This window comes from Anopheles nili, chromosome 3 (genome assembly GCF_943737925.1).
Source record: "Anopheles nili chromosome 3, idAnoNiliSN_F5_01, whole genome shotgun sequence".
Classification (NCBI taxonomy): Eukaryota; Metazoa; Arthropoda; class Insecta; order Diptera; family Culicidae; genus Anopheles; species Anopheles nili.
The window spans coordinates 366,825-391,707 of NC_071292.1; the positions used below are offsets into that span (position 1 = coordinate 366,825).

Genomic DNA, 24,883 nt, shown 5'->3' on the forward strand with positions numbered 1-24,883 from the left:
TGCAACGACGAATTATAGGAAATTGAGTGAATATTTATGGGTGTAGTTTATCAGCCGCGGGGTGTCTCTTGACGTCACGATTTTCCGAAGAATCAATACCATGCCGCTTTCTTTACCTCCGCAGCCCTCTTTTGGTGCTATATTAATTTCATCGCAAATGTGCTCGTTCCTAAAACGAGCCTTTAGAAAATTCTCCAACCCGTGAGATTAAGAATCCCCTGACTAACATCACTAACTGGAAAAATTGTCAGAATTGATCGTGGTTAGAGGAACATACTGGAAAAATTGTCTTTTATGGTTGTCCACTAAGCATCGATTTACGGTATTATAATAGGCTTGCGGCACATAACAAAAACATCAATTGGTTGGCGATCGTGAGGGCAAAACTGAACTGCAGCATTTGCTAGAGTGCAGACAGTATGTAATACCTGTCAGAAAATCGGAGAAAAAGTTTTCTTCTCTTTTGGAGACCGTTGCGGGGGATCGCTCTATTGGAACAAAACTAGCAATGATCTGATGCTGCCGATCGATAGCGAAACAAAGCAACATATGCAACATACCTTACCGACTTATACACCGCTCACTAAAAGGAATTTGCGAACTTGTGACACAGAGACCACGAGCACACGAGTTGCGATTACTACCGCCATGCAGAGCTGTATGGTTGAATAATAGATTCGCTTATTGAGAATCCATTATTTACGATCATTCCATCGATAATCCCAGTTGCTAGATGAGCCTCATAGCGACCAACAGCGGAAGGGACCGAGCCTACAAACGCAGGAAGGCGCAGATTCCCTGCTGCTCTATGAAATATTTTCCTTTGTTTTTGAGTTCAGATTTCAACTATGACCCCGGCGGGGATCATTGCTAGTTGATCGGTTGGTTGTCGCACCAGCAGCCACGTCTACAACACGGAAAATTCATGCGCAGGTATATAAAAACCAGTCGAATCCATCGTGACTAATGTCGCAACTACCGCATATTGCGGTCCCGCAAACAGTTGTACACAAGCTTATTTCAAAACTTCGACAAATAATTTCACAATTATCGGTGCTAGAACCGCCGAAGATCACGCAAATCATTGTCAATAGAATATCGATTCGATTCTGCGGCAGTGCACTTACCAGTGTCCATAGCGACGAGTGTGAGGATATACTCCTCCTGCATTTCCCGATCCAACGCACGAAGCAGGGAAATTTCACCCGTTGATGCGTTAATTTTGAAGAAATCTGTGTCGCCTTCCTTGAGAAAGTAGCGCACTTGTGAATTGAACGGGGGCGTGTCGGCATCGTAAGCGCGCACCGTGATAACATAGCCATCGTTGGGTGGAATAACGTTCTCCATGACGTAGGCGAGATAGGGAGAGTCTAGAAAGGTCGGCGGATTGTCGTTGATATCGGTGATGGTGATCGATAGCCGGGCCGTGTCGAAGCGCACCTCGCCGTTCTCGGTGTCGCCGGCGCAGTCCTCGGCGCGCACAGTGATGGCGTAAAGGGATTTGCGCTCGAAGTTGAGGTTTTTCGCTACTCGCACAACACCACTGTCCTCGCTGATGGTAAAATCTCGGTTGTCGTCGCCGACTGCTATCGAAAAACGTACGCGTCCATTAGCGCCTTCGTCGATATCGGTGGCGGATACCTGTGCGTGAGGGTCGCGGTACATGGGAAAAAAGCGAAATGAAGAGAAATTGGAAAAATAATAATAAAATTAATGAAACAAATGCAAACTGTGATCGGCGGCAAAAGCTGCTTCAGTGCAGCTTAGCGCAAACATAATAAGAAAGTTTATTAGGTAAGTCAATTACAAATGGACGCACTGGCGTGGAATTCAGAAAACCAAAGAGGTAACATTGGAACTCATGAATAATTTATATGCAGCATGCAAGCATGCGAAGCGGCGATATGTAAAATGTCAAATAGGCCGAACGGAGCGATCTGCGATTTGCAATTTTACCACACAGAACATTCTATCAGTGTTCCGATTTCTTGAAGAAGGCATCACTATGAGAAAGCACAACAAATGAATCGGTTCTTGAGATGAATATATTTAGAACATTTTTTCTCGCAAAGCAACCGTCGCCTAATCGTTCAATTAACACTTGGGTTACATCAGCTAGCGAAAATGAATTTATACTCATTCATTGTAATTTGTAATAGTTTAGTGCTGCATTGATGTGCAAGCAAGCGAAACGTTGACTGGGTGCATCGCGGTTTGGGATAAAATTGCTGGTGTGCGTGTCGTAGGACCGGTGCATCTGTGTAAAATTGCAACCCGATAAAAACGGAAAGAAAGAGAGCAACGTCGCAACGGTCGTGACCACTGCAGTTGGCTAAAACAGGCAGCGTGAACAGCATCGACGACATTCAGGATAATATTCGCCGCGCGGTACACCAAAGAAAAATGATGTTATGAATAAGGCATCTCGCAACGCTTTCAAATTAACAGGGAAAACGTTTTAAGCCAACCGCCGGCGCTGACAAAAACGTCTACGAAAGTCACAAGCATAACGCAAAAGGCCGGCGAAGTAAGTGGTTAGGAAGTAGTTTGCACATACGAACGCATTATTTAAGGTGGTATTCGGGCGGTATCGAGCAAATATTTTAATGCGATGAGAGATGGTTCGGTATCAAAAATTCTAAATGGTTTTCCAATGCCAACTCCCGAAGATTCCGTCCGAGCGAGTATATGGGATCTCTAAAGAGTTCTACGCTAAGAGACGCATATTAAGAAGCAAATACCAACCTGCAACACGCTCGCCCCTATGCTGGCATTTTCCGCGATGGCCGCACTGTACTGCTTTGGGTCGAATATGGGGCTGTTGTCGTTCTCGTCCAGCACGTTGATGCGGATCTGCGAGTGCGTGGACCTGGATGGATCACCCCGATCCTTGGCGATGACCTTTAATTCATAGCTAGATTTGGCCTCTCGGTCCAGCTGGGCAGACACACGTAGCAGCCCGTCAGCTTGCCCGATGGTAAATGGATTCATCGCAGAACCCTGGTCACCCAGCTGATACTCTACATATCCATTCCGCCCCTCGTCACGATCGACCGCTTTGATCGCCATGATTACCGTGTTGATGGGGATATTTTCCGCGACGCTCGTTTCATTTGGGGTGACGAATTCTGGAGCCAGGTCGTTTATGTCCTTCAGAAGGATCGTCACCTGCAGATGATTCGTTAGCTAAGGGAACTTGGTGTAATGTCAATGATGAATTGTATTACCTGTACGGTGGACGAGAGACGTTTCTCGGGTTCCTTTGCGCAGTCTTTTGCGGTTATCACAAGGTTGTAGGAGCTTTTTGTTTCGCGATCGAGTGCCCGGTGAGTCCGGATTGTACCGTTCCTCATAATTTGAAAGTCTTCATTATCGTCGCCGGCGGTTATTGAGTACTCGATCCGACCGTTGGGTCCTAATGATATGGAGAAAAAATATCGATCTGTTTGAGCATATTCTTTTCTGACTGGTAATACCGATAGACGAGTCGAAAGAGAGAGTTTCCGTAGCGTATTTAAGCGTAATTTTTGCTAGAATGGCATTCCTTAACAGTAGGTAGTCAAAGGACAACAAGGGGTGTTATAGCTACGTATAGTAAAGCTGTATACCACGAAGACACTGTTAACCGCTTGATCGTTAGTGCATTTAATAGATGGAAACAGCTCTTTATGACTTCGGTTGCAACCTATATTTTCGACAGACTGTTTATTGCAGATCAGTGATGTCGCTCTTTCTCTTGCTGTCCCATTGCCATCGAACACTGCTGAATTAAGTATAATTATCGTACACAGTGGAAGGAGAATTGCAATTGCTCCAATCTAAAAGGATAAGCGATGTAAAAAAAGCTCAACCCATAAGAGTATGACGTGAGCAAACGTCTTATTCGACGATTTGACTAAAGAGCCCATCTCGCGGTGTTCGAGGATACATAACAAAACAATAAAAACAACAACGTTTAATCGATGGCGCGAATCTCCCTGCCCTGCCAGCATCTCATGGTGCAACGTTGAGGGTACGCGAATTGAATGCAAAAGAATCTGGTGTATATTAATTTGCATAAACCAGCGGAATGGCAGGGATTGCAGTAGCGACGCGACGAGTCGCGTTCGATTGCGTGAGCCGGATGAGTAGCGTTCAGAAGAATTCGGCACCAGGGGCAAGTGATGTCATTGAACTGGAATGGTGATGTACATTAACTCCCTCTCTTCATCAATGAGATGGATCGATAGATAGAGATGCCTGATAGATAGAGATGCCTAGAGATCGATAGATAGCCTAGATGTTAACGGGAGTCGGCATGCGTAAGCGTATAAAACTGTTATATTTATCATTGATAACCGAATAAGTAAACCATTAACCAAAAATGGAGAAGTTTTGTTTAAAAAAAGACTGGGTTGTGTGATATTTGTGCCTCTTTTTTGCAAGGCGCCCTTACATGCAAATCTTGCTTCAATGAAAATCGTTAGCTTGTCGAAAGAGCCGCAATTAAGAGTTAAATTTTTACTGCGCAATTTTCAGAGAACTGTTATTATGAAGAGCCATATCTCCATCGTAGCCCTTCCATTTCATCCCAAACCAATATATGTGAACATATATCAAATTTTAAAGTATTAAAAAAGTTAACCGGAAAAATCTTCGTAGGAAACAGAGGACCAGTTGATTTTCTTTTCTACTTGTTGAATAACACTCTTAATACTTCAAACCCCTTAATACTTAATGTCATCAAATTTCCAGTCGATTCGGCAACGAACTAGAATCGGGAATCATTGGTGTTGGAAAGGACCAAATAAAAATGAACATTCTATCGATATCTATAAATTGTGAAGTCAATAAAATATAAACCTGAGCCGTGGCCAACCTACACATAATTGTATGGAATGTTTCCTCGGTGGCGGTTCGGAGCGTTAGTCGTTTCGTTCGCATTATGTCCGTTCTTTACTCATATTTTCCTTCACTCCTTCATTCCGAAAAACTTCCTTCATTATAACAAGATACATCCAGATGGAATCATTTACATGTGCACACACGCATACTAACCCAGTTAATAGAAGACAAATGTATACACACGATTTTGTATTAAATACATAAAAAAATTGGTAGAGCTCAAACTGATGATGGAAATTTGTTTTCCATGGGATTAAAATACTCTTTAATGGAACTGTTGCTCTTCTTCCAGCATCTTTTCGATGCTCACACCCACAAGCCGATAGAGGGGACATTTTAAAGCGAGATTATAAACAATTTTATAACTTATCGTCACTCATCCACTCTATTCGGCGGCACCCAGGTTAGTTGCTTCTTGGTGGGAGTTACCAACGTACCGAGCTGTGCAACAGGCACACGTGATGTGTTTGTTGCTTGCCAGCTGGCTGATCAGAACGGAAGAAAAAGCTACATTCTCAATTCAATGGCAGTCGTTCCTGCCAGCCATCCGGGGAATCTGGCTCAAGAAATATGAAAAGGGGAGCTTAACCCGCTGTAAACCCGACGGGAATGGTAACCAGCCAGGAAAAAGTTAGAAAGGAGATGAACGAATGATGGAATAAGACTAAAGACGTAAGTAGAAGCAGAGAAAGTAGAGAATACATATGTAGGAAATGTGAATGAAGAAATTTGTGTTGCAAAGGTTGGACGAACCGAATTCGGAGTTATAATAGGAGAATCGATGCTGAGCGAATCGAATAGGAACGCGAGGGATTTGACGAACTGCGGCAAGATGGAGAACGTCTTTAATGGTACACACACATGAACTTTCTACAGATGGGTCATTTCGTATCCATGTAGGATATTTAATATGAACAAGGATTATTTAAATCGCAATTTACAGTTGCATTTCTGCTTTATTGTTAGCGTATTTATTTGGTTGAAAAATAAGCGGGATTGCTTAGGTTTTGGCAAGTAAACTATTCAAATGTTAACTACAGCGTGAGGACACACTAATTTCAAATGAAAAGCGTTTCATATGACTTACCGGAATCGATGTCGGTGGCACTAACGGTAACTACATCCGAGTTGATTGGAGCATTTTCGAAAATTTCATTGGAATAGCTCATTGGATCAAAGATTGGCGAATTGTCGTTTAAGTCGACAACATTGCAGTACACTGTCAGAGTGCTAGAGAGGCTCGGATATCCGTTGTCCTGCGCCTGTACAACCAGAATGTAATGCTGAACCTGTGTTACGAAGAAAGTCATAGAGATGGATCAGATCTAACCATGAAAGTGACACTGGGAACTATGCTATTATTATTTTGTGAATCATATTCTTACCTCTTCGTAATCGAGCCGCGCCGTTAGGGTGAATATTCCCGTTTGTGGATTCAACGAAAACACGTCGTTTGCCCAGTCCGAAATGACGGTATACGTGACGGCTGCATTAGTGCCCACATCGGGATCGGTAGCCGCAATGACTCCGACATGGAAGCCTCGCTGGGCGTTCTCGGGAATGTCGAATGAGTATGCCGGATCGGCGAAAACTGGCGGATTATCGTTAGTGTCCGTAACCTATAACAAAAGTTTAATAGTATTCGCATTGGAAAGAACACCAAATATATAGATTCATCGCATTGATACAGAACATAACGAATGTTTTGTGTAATAAATAACAAAATCTACTGTACTGATATTCACTTTAATTAAATCTGCTGAAAAAATGTTCAACGTTATAAAACTTAAACGGACCATCATCATCTTTTGTTGCATTAAACATCGCTATGATTTTACCCACGGTTTTATTTAATATCGTCAAAATTAACCACCCAATCCTCGCATTCGACAAAACGAATCGATTCCGAGGTTCGTCGCTTGCGGTATCGCGCAAGTCTCTTGTTTTGATGGTTCCCTTCTCACTGCGTTCGTTGACTTCTTTAAGTCCAAAGCACACGTATACATACATATGCGAACACCATAGAGCATGTGCTTGGGTCTGAAAGGAGCGCCTTAGTGGATAGCCCTATCTAGTCTGTCAAATCAATGCTTTCTTTTAGGATTGGGATGCTGTGGGTATGTCATTCCTAAAAAAGAAGTGGATCTCGACTCTAGCTTCAATGGCGAAGCCAATGACAGCAACGTTCTCTCGGGATTCATCTTTCTCGAAGACGATTGTTCATTTAGACCGATGTGCCACTATTGAAGGTTTTCTCGAGCCTTTGTGTTATCATTGCCGCGTGCGAGTCGAGAGACAGAAACGACGCAAACCTTTGCGGTATAAAAAGCACCGAAAGATCCATGCTCCGACAGAGTGGGATGACACCGTTACCTTGAGAAACCCGTGACGGTCGTCAAGGGGCAGCCTTGGCAGGGAGGCGCGAATAGGACGCAGCAAAAGGAAAAACACTTTTGATCTCCATCTGCTTATTTATGATTATGATTATTTTTATTAAATCATTCCCATTCGTGATTAAATATAAGTATGTTATTGTTGCATGAAGCAAAACGAAACGAAGGATTTAAAAGAATGAGAAGTACGTGAGAGTGACGGAGAAAAGCGGGTCAAAACACGGAAAGCGATGAAATAGGAACCATGAAGGATAAATGATTCATTTGAGTTTTCTTTGTTTAAATTGGGTAAGGTTCTACGATCAGTTTGGGACACCACGCGCGAATACTAGTGTCAAAAAGGGAACGTAAGGAAGAAAGAAATTGGTCGGTTGGTTGGGAGTTCGATTAATAGACTTCAGCGTTTGATGTTTGAATTTGCCTTTGCCTTCGTCTCGCAGGCGCTCGGGACTAACTGACATTTTCTCTTTTATCGGTTCCGCAGCCAGCGACCGCGGCTGAAGCGAAGAAAATAGTCTTTATTTGAATATTCATTTCATCCTCTGCGGCCGGGGGCACACGAAAGAGGGTTTGTTTTTTTTTCTTCTTCATTCGGAATATGAGTACTACGATTCGACCTATGGCTGCGGAGAATTTCTAATAAACAACGAAAAAGACGGTTGCCGGCTAGAGGCAAAACGCATGGAATAATAGCACCAGTCGGGACAGAAATCTGATAGATGATACGAAACGTATAACGCTAACCCGAAAGAGATGTCTCAAGGAAACCCTAATAAACGATATGCGAGGGAATGAGTCCGAGATAGAAAGGCAACCGACGTTTCCAAAACAGTCAAACACATCCGTATAAATGAAGGTATAATACACGATCATTGTAACCATTTCGCTGAAGGAAACAGCGCATAGGGAAGAAACACGAGGCGCTTCATGCCCTGTTCCAGTGCCAAAAAGGAACAGCAACACCCCATTTCATACCCAAGCTAGCCGTGTTCAAAACATAGCTACGGCTCATATTGATATGTTTTACCAGATTTCCATTTTGTCTATTCCCCGTTAAACACGTTTGTCAAACCATGGGAGGGCTGTTTTGTGGGACTGTTCATTAATTTGCCGTCCATGATGGCTACTCTCGGCTTGGATTTTTGGAATGCTGTTCCCGTAGATCAATCTGCCTTTTGACTAGCATAGTAGATTTATGTCAAACTGTGCATAATGTAGGAAAAAAGTGTGGAGGTTTTCCTGTGCAAACTAAATCAAAGCACGGTACTACGCTACATAGAAATATGTGTGGTAAAACGATAGAATTTGCCTTCCAAAAACACATTACTTATTCACGTTCCAGTATTAATATGATTCAAATTCATGATCGAGCATTTGTGGGAACCGGGAAGTTTTGCACTTTTTTTTTCATTTGAATATTTTCACATTATTCATCGTGTAACCCTGATGCTGAGCCCAGCAAGTTCACTGCTATTTGTATGGATCCAATCTGTAGCCAAGCAATCATCGAAATAATTCGGTACATTTTTGTATCTTGATCATTTTTCTACAAAACGAGCTTGGCAAGATAATATCAGCCAGGACGCTCTAGGGCTGTTAAAAGGTCCGTGCATTGACACATTGGGTGAAGAGCTGAATCATAGTCGAAGAAACCCAAACCCAACAACTTGAGCGGAGCTGCGCGTGGTGACAGCATAATCCGCGGGCTAGCTTGGGAAAGGAGAGCTTTAAATTTGTAAAATGTCTGCCATTCCCAAAGAAACCAGCGTAGCAGAAAACGACTGTATGAGTGGGATTAACATTCGAATCTCGACAAGAAGAGAACGAACAGGGGTGAACAAACCAGTCAGTGCGGCTCTAGCAATGAACACTACACATACAGAGCCGGTCAGGCAATGCCTGCCTCGTGTTGTCAATCAAACTTTAATAATAAAAGATAACATATGTTAAAGCACATGCGAGCGAATGGATGAGGAAAGCAACAGAACAGCAGGAAAGCGCGAAGAACAACGAGAAAGAAAAAAATAACCGATCATTGAACGCAGAGTGAGATGAATATGGCGGACGACGTGGAATTTGTAGTGGCTGTAGTCGATCGGAGAGATAAAGTCTTCGTTCCGTCCATCGGAATGTTTGGTTATATTCACAATTTGAGGTAATTTGTAATACGCTTTGAAACACATCATTGTGCGCCGCCAGCACCAGTGTGCGTGAGCATACGTTCGCGAGTAAACAGAGGGCTGCTGTTAAATTAGTCCGTCATTCTTGTATGCTTTATATATTGCTCGAATATTTCATGAAGAGCCTCTCCAGCTATGTGTGCAACAAGCAATCCACGACACGGAAGACCCCATTCCTAGACCATCGTCGACATCTATTGGACAATTTCTCAAGCCCCTAGGATATAGTAACTAACTTTCAAATGACATTTAAATGTTTTCTCCCAAAGAAAGGTTAGAATAGGATGATGGGAAAATCAACGGAAAACATACGAAATCCAGCAAGCATGGTCGAATAAAACATACGCAGTGTGAGTGCGTAAACGGTCGTTTTGCTTTTGTCAGTGGCGACTTGGGTTTGATTTTTAATAAAAAAAATTATTTTCGAAAATTACCATGCACTTGTGCTCTCATCTAAGCATGCGTCATCACACTTCCATTTTTCGCAAATAACAAATCGAGATCCGCGGGCGTACGGATGACTTGCGGGAGAAGAAAAGCAATGGGGAGTGTAGGCGAGCCTGTAACCTTCGACCGCACCCAAGACTTATCTTCGCGGTGGAGTACGGGACTGGAAGCTAAAGGAGTCGTTTAGCCCTGGCGCAGGTTTCGCATTCGCACGCTGTATACGCGTAAGTGTTGCAACGCATTTGGTAAGCGTTTTTCATCTCTTCCTTCTTCGAGATGGCTTTTGTGATTAAGTTGCATCCACATCAAATGCATCTCCCTCCGCCTTCAGTTCCTTTTGCATGGAACAGTACGATCCAGTTTCGATAAAGAAGCGAAAGGACGAGAAGCTGTTTGATGTGCTGCGAAAAAAGCAAGCTGGTAGTGACAAAGGGCATGGCAGGACCGAAAAAGCTTTTATAATTTTACAGTAATCAATCAAACATGTATGCGGCTGAGACAACCATCGATTTGGCGCGGCGAAATCCACCAGGGCAAAGAGCAAAACATTGATCTCGTCTTACTCATTCAGGGATAGGTTAGCATGAGGCAAAGGAAGAGCCCGCTGGAGGCAACATCCATTCCAACCTACCTGGATAGTGATCGTAGTTTCGGTGCTCTGAATGCCATCCGTTACACTGACGGTCAGCCGGTATGCGTCCTCTGTCTCGCGATCGAGCGTATCACGCAGCTTCAGCAAACCGGTTTCCCGCTCTAGCGTGAACTTGAGTGCGTCTCCCGAGACCAGCATGTACTCCAATTTTCCCAGCGTATCCGGATCGGTTGCGGTGATGCGTGCCACTGTCTGGCCAACTGCCAGGTCCTCCGACACGCTGAACACCAACGGAAGGTTCTGGAACTTTGGTGGGCTGTCGTTCTTGTCCAGCACGTTCACTCGTATCTACGAAGAAAATAAATTGAGAGGAAGAGAGAGAGAGATACCGAGAGAAAATGAGAGAGAGAAACGAAAGAATTTATATAGTGACACGATCTAACATTTAATTATTAGCACATAGTACGATTCGACTCGGCATCAATACATTTTTCGAAAGTTGTGACATTCCAAACGAAGAAAAACAGTGCGCGTTTCTTATTCCATTGAGGGCAGACGGAAAATCACCGATCAAGGATCACATTCGACAAACCATTTTAATTTTCACTTCAGTCTGTGCATACGCCGAAGTTTAATTTGATTCGTGCGTTACACAACTGCTCCAACCATCGCATGGACGATCCTTTCACTGCTGATCGTAAAATATTTACGACAAAAGCTCGATCTAGCAGCTACATCGATCCACCGTCCATTGGTGCATCAACAGGTAATACCTAGAGGACAATCCGCGAAAAGGCGTTAACTTTGTAGCGTGTGGTATTTTGATTGGTGCGAACCAGCGACGCATTACTTGGCGTTACCAGTTGGCTGAGTTGTGTTTTTGCAAATAAAACGGCAACATAAACCCGGTGGAATTGTAATGTAAACAAATCGGACTGAGGCAAGACGTCGTTGAGCGACACCGTTTGGCCCAAACGATTGCAACTGATCGCTGTCTCGAACACTCGCACGCTCTTTGAAACAGAGTGGAACGTACCGAGAATCCTGCGGTGGAAATGAACCCGGCGTGAGCGTGCGTACCCAGTCTGAGTTGCAAATGGGAAAAGATTTAATTTTAGGGTTTTGCATGCACATAAAAAGGGTTTGAAAGGAAATCCGAATGATAAAAGAGCTCCAAAGGCACGGTATACTTGTCAGAAAAGGCTCTGGCCCTTCTTTTTCAACAATGCTATATGGTAGGACTATATAAAAAAATAAAATAAAAAAACATTTGCAAGCGGCTACAAACGTGGCGACATTACGATGCAATGCGTCTTCCTCACATCCTACGGTCGGGACGTCAAATGGGCTTTACCATATTTAATTCGCATCTTCGCACTCATCTCTTTTCGCGTTACGGCTAATTTATATGTTAGGACTTGGAACTTCTCATCGTGTCTCTTGGATTTATATCTCCGGCAGCATACGTCTTGTAGCTTAGAGTATTGTGCGAACATAGGAGTAACTATGTTTTGCTTTCGCTCAAAATGTTACTTAACCTTGGCCAATATAAGGAGAATGATGACAAGTATCATAAAGTTGAGTTATACAATGTGAAACATATCATCAAACATGCTGTTAATTATTGAAGAAATCAAAATTCTAGTACTCAAGCATCTTCCTGCTAAGAAAGGTGATCATAAGCGAAGTACTCACAAATAAGTTAATGATTCAACACATAGTATACAACAACTGAGATTTTAAAGACTTGAAATAGAATTTTTCAGTCTATATAGTAAGGTAGAATATTTTGTAAACTGAACCTACCGTAAACATGAACTGTAGGAACGGTTTTCACTACTCAAAGCTACCTGCATGAACAGAGATCAAAGAAAACGTGCAAATCATCGAGCAAGGAGGGCGAGTCTGATGGATAGTTATGAGGTAAGAGAGCGACAAGGTGGAACAGTATAAGTTAAAATGCCACAGAATCTTCCAAACCGTGCAGCAAAAATCACCAGCGTTCCAAGAAAGAGGAAGAGCGCCGACGCACAGCGTGCTGATTGGCAAACGGTGGGGGGTTCTCTTAGGGTCATGAAACGAGCGAAAAATAAATGCACCAGTGACGAATGAGACTGAAATTTAATGTTTGCGTACCGTCATCTCGTGCGATTTTATGTTTACCAACCCAGCCGACGGGCAACCGACCTGGCAACAGGTCCAGTACGCTTCATCTGCATAGAGCCCCAGAGTACCGGGATGCGAAAAGGATGCACAACGCAATGCACTTAATGGGTCGGGGAACGTGGACTCTCGGTTGGGCCAAAACGGGAAGTAGGGAAAAAATGAGCCCCAGGAAATTTTGTTTTAATGTTTTCTTCTCTAAAGCAGGTAAAATATCGAAACAATTACATTTTTAAAGGCAATTAACGACGTCTACACTCACTTTTCTCTCTCTCTCTATCTTTGTATCGCTTTTCTTTCCTTTTAGTTTTCTTTTTATTACTCATTCACTTCATGTGTAGTTCTAACAGACGTGTATATTCCAAAGAAAGAGAAGCTGCTATATTTCTTCTTCTATTGCAATCAAGCACTTTCTAACACATTCCATAGCAAGTCCCTGTATAAACCTGTACAAAATGCACAGCGTGTTCGACTATGAACGAGACAAGCACTTACGAAGCATATGTAAAAACAAAATCTAGAATGGTTATGAACAAAATTGAAATATATTACCACCAATAAACATGCAAGTCCACCATGTTGAATTTTAAGCAAAAACGACTACGAAAGAAGAAAAACGTCCGCTATGAATCTCGAGGATTCCACATTATTCGTGCAAGTGCATGGCGATGACTTTTTTACCTGAGATCAAGGGTACAATGAACAGCATGGTTTGTACCATCTGTGTGAAAGAGATCTGTGGTCAAAACGGTGGTCGATTAAAAATGGTGGACCAATGAACCGTTGATGGAATGATGGCAGGCAGCGAGGACGTGGGCTTCGTCAAAAGTATTCTTCGACCAGAATGTGGAGGGCCTTAACAAAAAAAAAACGAACCGACAACATTGCAAGACGTATCGTATAGGCATTGTTTTAGATTCTAAATAGTCGTCACACTAAAAGAATCCACAGCGAATTGTGTTTATTGTTCGATAGCTCGGGACACGAATTCGGAACGATTGTTGGCGATATTTAGCATATGAAAAACGTTGGAGGATTTGCTTACGAATATAAGATAAAATAAAAAAGCAGTAAGAGTGTGAAATGTTTTGTTAGTTCATTGAAATATGGTCGAATGAAAAGCATATATGCTAATGAAATCCCTGCTAAAGTCACCATTCTCGAGCTACATTTCAACGACGAAAGTGATAATGTTGAACAATAATAAATTTGAAAAATATTCCCACTGCTTGAGGTGTAAAAAATCTACGGGTACGGATGGAAACCAAAGCACATTCACTTTGCACAGCAAACACTTCCTCTACCATCGTTTTGAGAAAACAATTCGGTATGGCACAATCCACCATCGTCCACGAACCGGTGCATTTCTACAGACGCAGGCTTCCTCAAGTGCAAATTTAAGTGCACATAAATCCAAACTAAAGGTACCCTTTACGCACAGGCATGCCGGAGCCCTTTGTCTGGTGCTTAATTATTCCAAGACCTGTCCGGTAGAGGCTGGGAAAACGTTTGACCACCGTCAGCGCAGCAAAGCATCAGGAAAAAGTCCCTGAAATACTACAGCTGGGTGGTGGAATGTCGGGTAAGAAGGAAGGCATACACATTGGGGCGACACGCCATCACTCATCGTCGTTAATACTGTCGCGGTTAGGGAATGCGCCTCGTTGTTGAGGGAATTTTGAAAGATACCGGACTGCGATAGAAGGGAGAAAACGAAACAGCAAAAAATGGTTCATGGCTCGCGAATTGGTGGAGAAAAAAATGGAGCTGGGAATAGAATACCAAGGGAATGGCTGCTGAAGGGGACGTAAGGAGCCCACGTTGTCGAAAAAGGAAGGGCTACTTGCACCGTACACCTCCCTACATTAGGCGGCCTATGTAGGATTTTCCCTCTTATTTACGGCCTTACGTAAGGGAATAGCGTGGCACGTTGTAGAAAGACACGCATCCGGAAGAGAGAGAGAGAGAGAGAGAGAAAGAGAGAGAAAGAGAGAGAGAGAGAGAGAGAAATCAGCTTTTTACTCATAAAAGAACGCACATGCACAAAGCTTTATCAACTTTTTTTTAAGTTGCAACCGGAGCCATTGGAATTCATCGTATATTGTTTAGCTCTAGTCGAAAATCAGATATTTTCAAATATCTAAGCGTTTATCGAATGTGGTTTTGAAGAAAAGCACGAACAAATTTTGGAAAAATTCAATAAATTAAAAGCGCACTCATTCTTAGTATATCTTCTCCTTTACTTTATTATGGCCCGCTCACAATTGAGCACGCCGTAATGACATGGCCTAACTTGCTATGTTTAGCCAAGGCTTTCGTGAGTTTTAATTACTCGTACCTGGATAGTCAAAACTGCATACTGGGGGAGGGGGGGGGGGGGTCTCAGACGATATTCGATAGAAAAAAGAATAGAAAAAAGAATGATCATGAAATTATCCGACGTAGCAATCAATTGAGTTTTTTTTAATTTTCCTATTATACGAAATGCCAAAAAAGGGCAAGTACGAGATTCAAACCGGATGCGACACTAATAAAGGCACTTGAGGGACGAAAACGTCTGCGTAATAGGGTGTACGATATAGGAAAAGAGCAGCAAGAAGTGAGTTTTGTGAAATCGTATCACTGAACCCGTCAATCGTCACCCGAATAGGCCTGTTTCCGGCGGTACGATAGACGATGTAAGAAGGCAACTTTCACTTACCTATGCAGTAGATAGGCGCTGCAGCAAAATACATACATTTCAATTAAAGGTACATACTTTCAATTTCAGCAGTACGTGCAACTCGAGGATCATGAAAATCGTGGCTACCGCGAAAGATTACCGGTGCCGAGCGTATTATTTTTTCTCCACAAATCGCAACTGAGCCCTAAGAGATTGTTTGGTTGTCATGGAAATGCCGCCGTCGTCATCAAGCCCTAGTAGTCTACTTGCGCGCATGTTTTTTTGCTTTCGTTGTGCGACGTGCCAGAAAAGGAGCTTTGAAAGCCTAGATCACTATTGCATTATTTCGCTTTATGCTAATTTGAGTTATTGATACCTACATCCCACGATTTGCCAACTCGATGGCAAACATGTCGCTTTTCCGGACGTACCATTGGAAAAAGCGCATAAAATGGATTGCGCTCTTTCAGATACTTTTAATTAAATCACGAACCAAACAGGTACTCTTCCGCGCCTTTGCCATTGCTTGTACGCTGCTGCGGATGATCTATCTCGACTTCAGCCAGCTTTGTTCTGCCAAACTAGCTTTCCACGGATCACACGTTGTGGTTCCCAAGCGAATAGCGAAAAACGTGGTCGCAAAATCAAACCGATGCCATTGGGGTAGAGAAGATATACGCCCAAAATTAGTGGCCATCTTTCGCTCTCGAGGAAATCCCTTACGTCCCAATCGAATGCCGGTTCCACCGAATAGCATGTTTAAAAAAGGACCTTATTCACGTTGCCTCGAGCTACGTTCGAACGTAGACGGATGAAGGAAAGACATGGAAAAATGTGCTCCGTTCGACAGCAATGGCCGACCAGCGTAAACGTTAAGTGCCACGTCGCGTAAGCACGCCGGTTCCGATCGAGGCACGATCAGCCGCCAGCTACAGAAGCATCGAACGTGGCGACCATCGTTGGGGAACACACAAACAGGATCGCCTACTTAACATTCAGGTCTCATAAAACATTTAGTCGGACTATTTTATCATAAAAATATTTTGAAATATGTTGATGCGAGGCGATTTTATGACGATGATTGATCTAAGGAATTTTGGAGCGCTTTTTCGGCCCTTCAGCAGACGGAGAACTTGTTATGGCCGCTGTGTTTTCGAGTGTGTTAGTAAATATGCAGGTAATTTCAAATTTTGAATGCGACCACCAGGTCTGGTGAGACTTGCACTTGGTAAGGCTTTCTTATTATTACTATTATTATTATTATTATTATTATTATTATTAATTTAAGGACGGCCAGGCCGTATTGTATTTGTATAATTGTTTCTGGACCGAAAGGCATCTCCTCCCAACAGCTGCTGTGAGCCTTATCCCGAGCACACTCGGTTAGGTAAGCCATTCGATAAATAAACAAAGTTACCAGTACATAGTTTTAATTGCTTCGTAGATTTGAAATCAATGTGCAAGTGGTAACGTTAAAATGTATATACATGTCCTTGCATGTTGTATTTATCCAAAGTGATAAGCTATACTACATGAAAATTCAGATGATCAAATTTCACAATTTTTGCAATAATTTTGCAGGTTGACGAGGTGTATTAAAATTATGAGGTGATTTTCGAAGCAGACTGAAAGAGTAGATTTGTGACCTGGCATAGCGCACGAGCAACGACCGCAATCTACGGCATCCCTTCACCGCAACCCACAGCAATTTGATATCCCATCAGAAAAAATCAGAAAAAGAAAGTGAGCGAGGAAAAAAACATGCTTACAAGATTCGATTCGTTGAATCGTTTGAAGTTTGGATTTATCAGCAGTCAGGCTCTTGTTAGAAAGCTCCTCGTGTCATCATCGAGAGCTCGTTTTAAAGCAAACGCAAACGAAACTATTATTATAGTGATTATAATAATAGAAGCTATTATACTTAATTGTTACTATGTTGGTATCTATCATTTATATTACTATACATACAAGGACCTCGCATAAATAGTGCTGTTAGCTACGTCGAAAAATCGGTAACAAATAATATTTGTTGAGTGAAAGCATTCCAAAAAACCTAAAACACAGCTAAAACCAATAAGCAGCGCGTCTAGTACGAGCCGGAATATTTAGTTAAACAATAATCACGCACTGGTATGTGGTGGGTCTGGTAACGAAACGGGCAAAACAAGATTGTGCTACAAAGAACTGGAAGGTTTTGTCGAAATGAATCATTAAACCATCTGTTGTCCACCGATACGGCTAGCAAAACTTATTAAACCTTCTGCATGATAGGCATACCGTTAAAAAATTGACTAATTATTCAAATAGTTTTCCAAAAACAAACGATAATTACTATCGATTGAGACGCGAGCTACTGATTGAAGCCCGTCTGCCCTTCTTCACTGGTGAAACAGAAATAGCACACGTAAAGATTGCGATCGCAAACGATTCAAATGCTTATTAAAGCTTTGTGCTGGTGTTCGACTATGCTCATCTATGCTGTAAATCTGCCTCCATTTTGGAACACTCTCGGCCGTAATGAGCACAGGAATGGCTGGGAATCCGTGTAGTGAGGCTCTTCGTTGAAAAATTGGACACACAATCGTGGTGGCCGGTGTTCCAATTGACCGAGGTTTTGTGGAGTGATGGAAATTAGTTCAGGAATAATGATCGAATGCTTCGCAAGCGATCGCCTCCGGGAAGAGTGCGAGTGAGTGGTGTTTAACGGCTATTGGGGCCCACAACGTATGGATATGTGCTTTTTCTGGCTTTGATTTTTGAACGGAAGATCGAACAATTACATTTTATGCTGCTTAAACATGTGATTGTAGGTTTGGGCTGAAGACCAACATCCTCTTTGTATTTCTTTGTAAGCTCACTCATCACATGCACACACTACACCACTTTGCTATGCCCTGGGCTTTCATATTTATGCAGATCGATGGCATATTATACAGTTATTGAAAAAAAAAACTTTAGAGATGTACGAAGGATTATCTGCAACATATTATGTTTGAAATTAATTTGACGTATGGATGTCCAGCTCCTACCATTTTATTTAAATAACTTAAACAGATATTGAGTATAGCTCGTTTTATTTATAGTATATCTCTATCATATCTTTTCAAATACTAGCCATTGGAAAAATATGCACGCAACGAAATTTTAAGACACATAAAAAGTTCATATAATGCAGCGGATCCCAACGTGTCCCAATGATGGGTCAGCAAACGCAAGCCATCAAAACCAGTGTTTTGTAATGTTTTTTCCCTAAAATCACCTATAATCTCGCGTCATTATGCTTGCCTAGAAGCTATCGAAAACGACGTACAGCTAGTTATTTTGTTCTCATTATTCACCTTACTGGCAACCGAACAAAATGGAGCCAAAGTCCCCCGGGCCATACGCGATTAACGAAGACACAATTTCCGCAAAAGGTTTCCCCAAAAGTGTAAAAGAAAATAAGGCTCGCTTGGGTAGAGGATATCATGCAAACGTAAAATCTGTATCGACATCGATCTATTTCGAGAAGTTTGCATAATGTGAACTGGTGCGGTACTAAACATTCCGAAAAAAGGCTAATGTCTTCGGGCTTATCAAGCACACCATCCAGAAAAAAGTTAGGCGTAAAGGAACACCATTATACCATCTGCACAGTGGGAGCTTTTTTGGAAAACAATGGAAGCGGACGGTTGCTGCTCAAATGGCTTGAGCACACATTCGTAAACAGCTACTAGCGGCATTTTTCAGCGGATTTTTAACCAAGTAGAAAAAAATAATGGCTTTAAGACGGTCAAAGTCAAACGAGCAGATAACAACATTCTCATTAGCATTTTCTTACGCATCCCATGTGCTCTAGCCATTCAAGGGATGATTTAATTAGACCGTAATTTCCACATCATCTTCAATCGTTCAGCTACCGCGACCATTTGGTAGCGTATTTGCGTACCTGCAACGTAGAGGAGCGTTAGTGGTCACTTACCCGTGTGCTTGTCGTCCTGGGCACGGTTCCGACGGCGACGGCGTAAACCTCGATATCGTAGTGCTCAATACCAGTCTCGCGGTCGAGCTCAGCCGCGGTTGAAAGGATTCCCAGCTTGGTGTCGATGTCGAACAGCCGATTCACTTGGCGTCCGTTCGAGCCCGACGTCACGTTCGTGACATAGTACTCGACATCGGAAACCGAGTTGAGGTAGGCCGACACGGTCAGGATGCTGGTGCCGATCGGTTCGTTCTCCGACACACTACCAGAGAGGTCCTTCTTCGCGAACACAGGACCCCCGCTGGAACCACCGGCACTCGTCGTAAGGATGGTGATGTACGCATCGCTACTCTTACGGTCGGCCTGAACGGCTTCATCGGTGGCTCGCACCGACAGCTGATAGCGCGTCTCTGGCTTTAGGATGGGCTTACGCAGCGTTAAAGCTCCGGTTGCACGGTGCAGCTGGAAGAGATCTGTGCTGCCACCGATCATCTCGTAGGTGACGAGTCCGTTCGAACTCGAGTCCGCATCGTGCGCATGGATCCGCATAATCTGCGTTGCACTATCCCGATACGGCAGGACCGCGGCATTCATCGAAACGAAGACGGGCGCGTTGTCATTCACGTCTTCCACGATGACGGTGACCAGTTTCTCGGCAGATAGGCGCTGAGCTGGTGGATCCGCCTGGTCCGTGGCCACTACAGTCAGCCGGTACGTGTCGATTGCTTCGCGGTCGATTGAGTGCAGCGTGTGTATGACTCCCGTCGTGGCGTTAATGCCGAAATGACGCTCACCCGGTCGCTCGCTGTCCTGCGGGTCTTGATGGGCGATCTCGTAGCGCACCTTACCATTCGAACCGGAATCGGGATCCTCGGCCGTGACCGTCACAATAGGCGTGTTGAGCGGAATACCTTCACGGATCTGGCGCACGATGGCAGTGTTCGGAAACGCGGGTGGATTATCATTGGCGTCGATCACGTGCACCGCAAACAGGATGGTAGTTGCGAGTCGCGGATTGCCACCGTCAGCTGCCGAGATGTTTAGCGAGTAGCTTTGGGTGTCCTCAAAGTCGAGCGCTCGGTGCAAGAAAAGCGCCCCTGTCAACGCGTCAATGTGGAACGTGTCCCGACGGTTTCCGGCCGCGATCGAAAAGGCGATCTGTGCATTCGCGCCCAGATCGAGGTCGGTTGCACGGAACCGCATTAGTTCGGTGCCAATGGGCGTCGTTTCAACGATGGCGATCTGGCTGAGCGTCTGCGTAAACTCTGGTGCATCATCATTCTCGTCCAACACCTCGATCGTGACGGTGGTAGAAGCGCTGAGTCGGTTCTGCTTGGATGCGTCGTGTGCGACCACCGTCAACCGGTAGGAAGCGGTCGTCTCACGGTCGAGTCCGCGGGCTAGCGTGATCTGACCCGTGGAGTCGTCAATCGCAAAGCGTTCGGCACGGTTCCCGGCAGAGATGTAATAGAAGACGTCCCCATTCAAGCCCTCGTCTGCGTCGTGCGTGTACACGCGAATGAGCTGCGTGCCAATGGACGCACCCTCGGAGATTTGCACACGGTAGGGCGCACGCACGAACACGGGCGCGTTGTCGTTCACATCCGTAATGAACACTTTTATCTTGACTCGATCGCGCAACCGCGAGACACCATTGTCCGAAACGGTGGCCTCGAGCGTCAGGAAGTTCTGGCCACCTAACGCTTCACGATCGAACGCACGTCGAGTGCGTATGAAACCGTTACGCGAGTCGATGCTGAAGTCGTCCTCGTGATCCTTGCCAACCGTCGATGCTCCCGTCGATGACGCTGATGACGCCGTCAGAGTGTAGATCAGCTCGGCGTTCCGACCGATGTCACGGTCAACCGCGGTCAGCTTGCCCACGAACGTGTCAGCAGGCTCATTTTCGGCCACACTGAACACAAACGTACCGTTCGTGAACTGGGGCGCGTTGTCATTTTCATCGATCACGTGCACGATCACGGGCACCGATGAGCTGCGTGGTAACGGTTGACCCTCGTCGGTGCACGTGACAGTGAGCGCGAAGTAGTCACGCTCCTCACGATCCAGGGCACTGCGCACGAACAAGTAGCCATCCGGGAAGATACCAAACTTGCCGTCTACGTTGCCTTCGACGATCGCGTACGAGATGCGACCGTTGAGGCCTGCATCCGCGTCGGAAGCGGCAAGCGCGAAAAAACGTGAGTTTACTGGCATCGACTCGAGCAGTGACGTCTCGTACGAGGTGTGATCGAACACGGGCGTGTGATCGTTCACGTCCTCTACGGTCACCTGTATCGTGGTGCGAGTTGTCAACGCAGGATTGCCTCCGTCGGTGGCGCTGATCTCGAGCAACAGCACCGTGCCCGGTTCGGTTGCGATGGAGCGGTTGAGGTAGAGCACGCCACTCGATTCAGCGATGCGGAACAACCCATCTGGGTTGCTGCTTAGTCCGAAGCGCACCTGGCTGTTGGATCCGGTGTCCGCGTCCTTCGCCTTCACCAGGTATACCTCTTGTCCGACGGCCGCATTTTCCGGAAGCCGGATTTCGTCAAGCTCGTATAGGAAAGCGGGGGCGTTATCGTTGACATCCGCTACCGTCACGTTCACTGTCGTTTCACCGTACGCTAGCCCGTTTCGAGCTGCCACCGTAAGCCGGTAGAGGGCGCGCTGCTCACGATCGACGTGTCGCGCCGTGTTGATGACTCCCGTTCGCTCGTCGATGCGGAAAACCGCGTTCGGATCACCGCGGACGATCGAAAATTCCACTCCCGAAGAACTCGCTATTGGACCGCTCGAGGACCACTTCGTGCGAATCTGGCCCACTTCCCGGTTAGTGTCCTGTGCACGTCGCTCTAACCCATTATCCTCAAGCAACCGGAAGTCGTACCCAGCCGGGGTGGGCGCGTCGAACCGGATCTCTTCCACAAGCGACTCCTTTGCCACTTCAATAACGGCGTCCTGCTTAGCTCGACGACCACCACGATCCTTACAACCCACGAGTACGCGATGGATTGGCTTGGGTGACTTCTGCAGGTTGGAACGTAGCGTCAGCACTCCGGAGGCGGCATCGATGGCAAAGAATGCGGCATCAGTAGTCGGACCGCTGATCAGCTCATACTGCACGATCGCGTTCTCGCCGTAGTCTCGATCGGACGCTGTCAAACGAGCCACCACGGTGCCTTCCGGGGCGTCCTGAGCCACCGACACAAAGAGGGCACGCGGATACAGTTCGGGATTGTTGTCGTTGGCATCCTCCACCGTCACGTGTACCGTGGCACTTGACGATTGCGGTGGTAAACCGTGATCGCGTGCGATCACCACCAGCGTGTACGCGGGCACTTGTTCACGGTCCAGCGCGACCCGGGTCGAAATTTGTCCCGAAAGCGCGTCTAATTCGAAGACACCCGGAAAGCTGCGCTCGACACTCGGGTGGAAACTGTACGTGATACTACCGTTGGTGCCCTGATCGTGATCAACGGCAGCCAGGGAAACGACGATGGTCCGTGGAGGCGCCGTCTCACTGAGCGTGACCCCCAACACCGGTTGTGCGAATGTAGGTGCCTCGTCGTTCTCGTCCAGGATCGTCACCTTGAGCTGGGTATGCGCCCATTTGGGATTTGGACCGCCATCTCGCGCCGATATGCTTAGTTCAATGTGACCCAATACCTCGCGATCTAGAGTAGCACGTGTCGTGATAAGCCCGGAGGTTGGATCGATGCGGAACCACTGGTCCCGGTTACCCGCTACGAAGTCGTAGAAGATCTGCGCGTTGACGCCCGTGTCTTCATCCGTGGCGGTTATACTGGCCACGTACGTGCCTGCAGGGGCCAACTCGCTCAGCACCGCCGAGTATTCGGACTTCTCGAACACCGGCTCGTGATCATTGACATCATTCACGTGGATAATGAGGTGTGCGGTGGCCGTGCGTGCTGGCGTGCCCCGATCGATGGCCACCACCGTGAGGTTGTACTTTCCAATTTCCTCCCGATCAAGAACGCCGTTCACACGCACCAAGTAGAAACTAGGCGACTTCTCAAGCCGGAAGTGCTGCAGGTCATTACCGGCGACGATCCGCAGACTGGTGTCACCGTTGAGCCCTTCGTCTGCATCCACCACAGAGACGGCTGCGACGACCGAGCCATTGGCTGCGTTCTCATCAACCGTGGCGAAGCTCCCGGTCGGTGGAAAGTACTGGAACCGGATCACCGGATCATGGTCATTCGTATCGACTAGGTTCACCGTGACGTACGTGCGCCCATCTTGTCGCGGTGTGCCGTGATCGCGCGCAAACACCGTGAAGACGCAGCTCTTGGGGCAACTCCGACCACTCTCGTGACAGTTCTGGTGTGGGCAAGCAAGCTGCTCCGTGGTCGCGATCACGCCCGTCTCCGGATCGACCGTGAACTGTGTCTCCGAGTCGGACAGATAGTAGGTGATCTTGCTATTGTCGCCCAGATCGTTGTCGGAGGCCATCACCTGCAGCACGGGCGTGCCAGGCAGGACACTCTCGTTCAGCGATACGATGTAGTCGCTATGGTCGAAGATCGGCGGGTTGTCGTTCACGTCCAGGATTGTCACGTTGACACGTAAGTACCCGTAACGTGCTGGTTCGCCGCCATCCCGGGCCGAAATGTTGAGTGCATAGAAGCCACGACTTTCGCGGTCCAACTTGCCTGTTGTCTCCAGATGCAAGTAATACACGTCACCATTCGGACTAGTGGTCACAGCCAGCCGAAACTTTTCCTCGTGATTGCCTCCGACGATGCGGTAGTCATCCGTGACGCCATTCTCGCCCACGTCCCGATCGGAGGCCGCGTCCAGCAGTAGTCGCGTGCCCGTGATGGCGCTCTCCGAAAACGAGACCACGATAGTGGGCTCCGGAAACTCGGGTGCGTTATCATTCACGTCCAGCACCGTGATGCGCACCTCGATAGGATACGTAGGTTGGCTGGAGAGGATCACCAGGTCGTACCGATCAGCACGCAGTGCCTCTCGGTCCAGCACGGCATTTGTCTTGATCTCACCCGTGGCCGCGTCCAGAACGAACTCCCGCGGGGGCTCGTTGAAGCGGTATGTGAAGCTGGGCTTGGTAGGGATGTAGCCCACCACAGTGCCCTTTGGTTTATTCTCGAACACGTTAAACTGCACGCGCGTCTCCACTGCACGCGACTGCATAGCACCGTCGCTGGAGGATCTGCGCCTTGGTACGATCACAACACCTGGTCCTGGCCCTGGCCCCGGCCCGGGACTATGGGCTCCTACCTGCTCGATTGCGGCCGCGGCCAGCAAACCCAGTGTCACCACCAGTAACCAACAAACCATTTTCCTAGCACTGGCACAATACATCTTCACTCTTCTTCTTTCTCTGGCTGCTGTGGTGCACCGTTTCCTGCGGCCTCTCTCTAAATATATTGCTGCCCTCGATTCACTCGGGCTTAGATGGCACTGCCATATGCCAGGAGTCCCGTGAAATGACACGATAGTGATGGATACCTTTGGACACCTGTGCTTGATTACTTATTAGGTGCGTCATAATATTGCCAAAATGTCACTGAACAGAGCCAACTTTTCACTTCGCTCTCGCTCATCCCTTGGCTC

General features: G+C 46.0%; 1 protein-coding gene across 1 annotated transcript in view; it reads right to left on the reverse strand.

The window, feature by feature from the left end:
- Positions 1-24,631, reverse strand: part of LOC128722674 (cadherin-related tumor suppressor) — a 34,960-nt gene extending 10,329 nt beyond the window's left edge. The window contains exons 1-7 of the mRNA XM_053816351.1: positions 19,283-24,631; positions 10,536-10,844; positions 6,270-6,503; positions 5,972-6,173; positions 3,228-3,415; positions 2,746-3,168; positions 1,128-1,641 (exon numbers count right to left, since the gene is read on the reverse strand). Of these exons, the coding sequence (XP_053672326.1) occupies positions 1,128-1,641; positions 2,746-3,168; positions 3,228-3,415; positions 5,972-6,173; positions 6,270-6,503; positions 10,536-10,844; positions 19,283-24,631 (7,219 nt within the window). The remainder of the gene's footprint in view (positions 1-1,127; positions 1,642-2,745; positions 3,169-3,227; positions 3,416-5,971; positions 6,174-6,269; positions 6,504-10,535; positions 10,845-19,282) is intronic.
- Between the last annotated feature and the right edge of the window lie 252 nt (positions 24,632-24,883).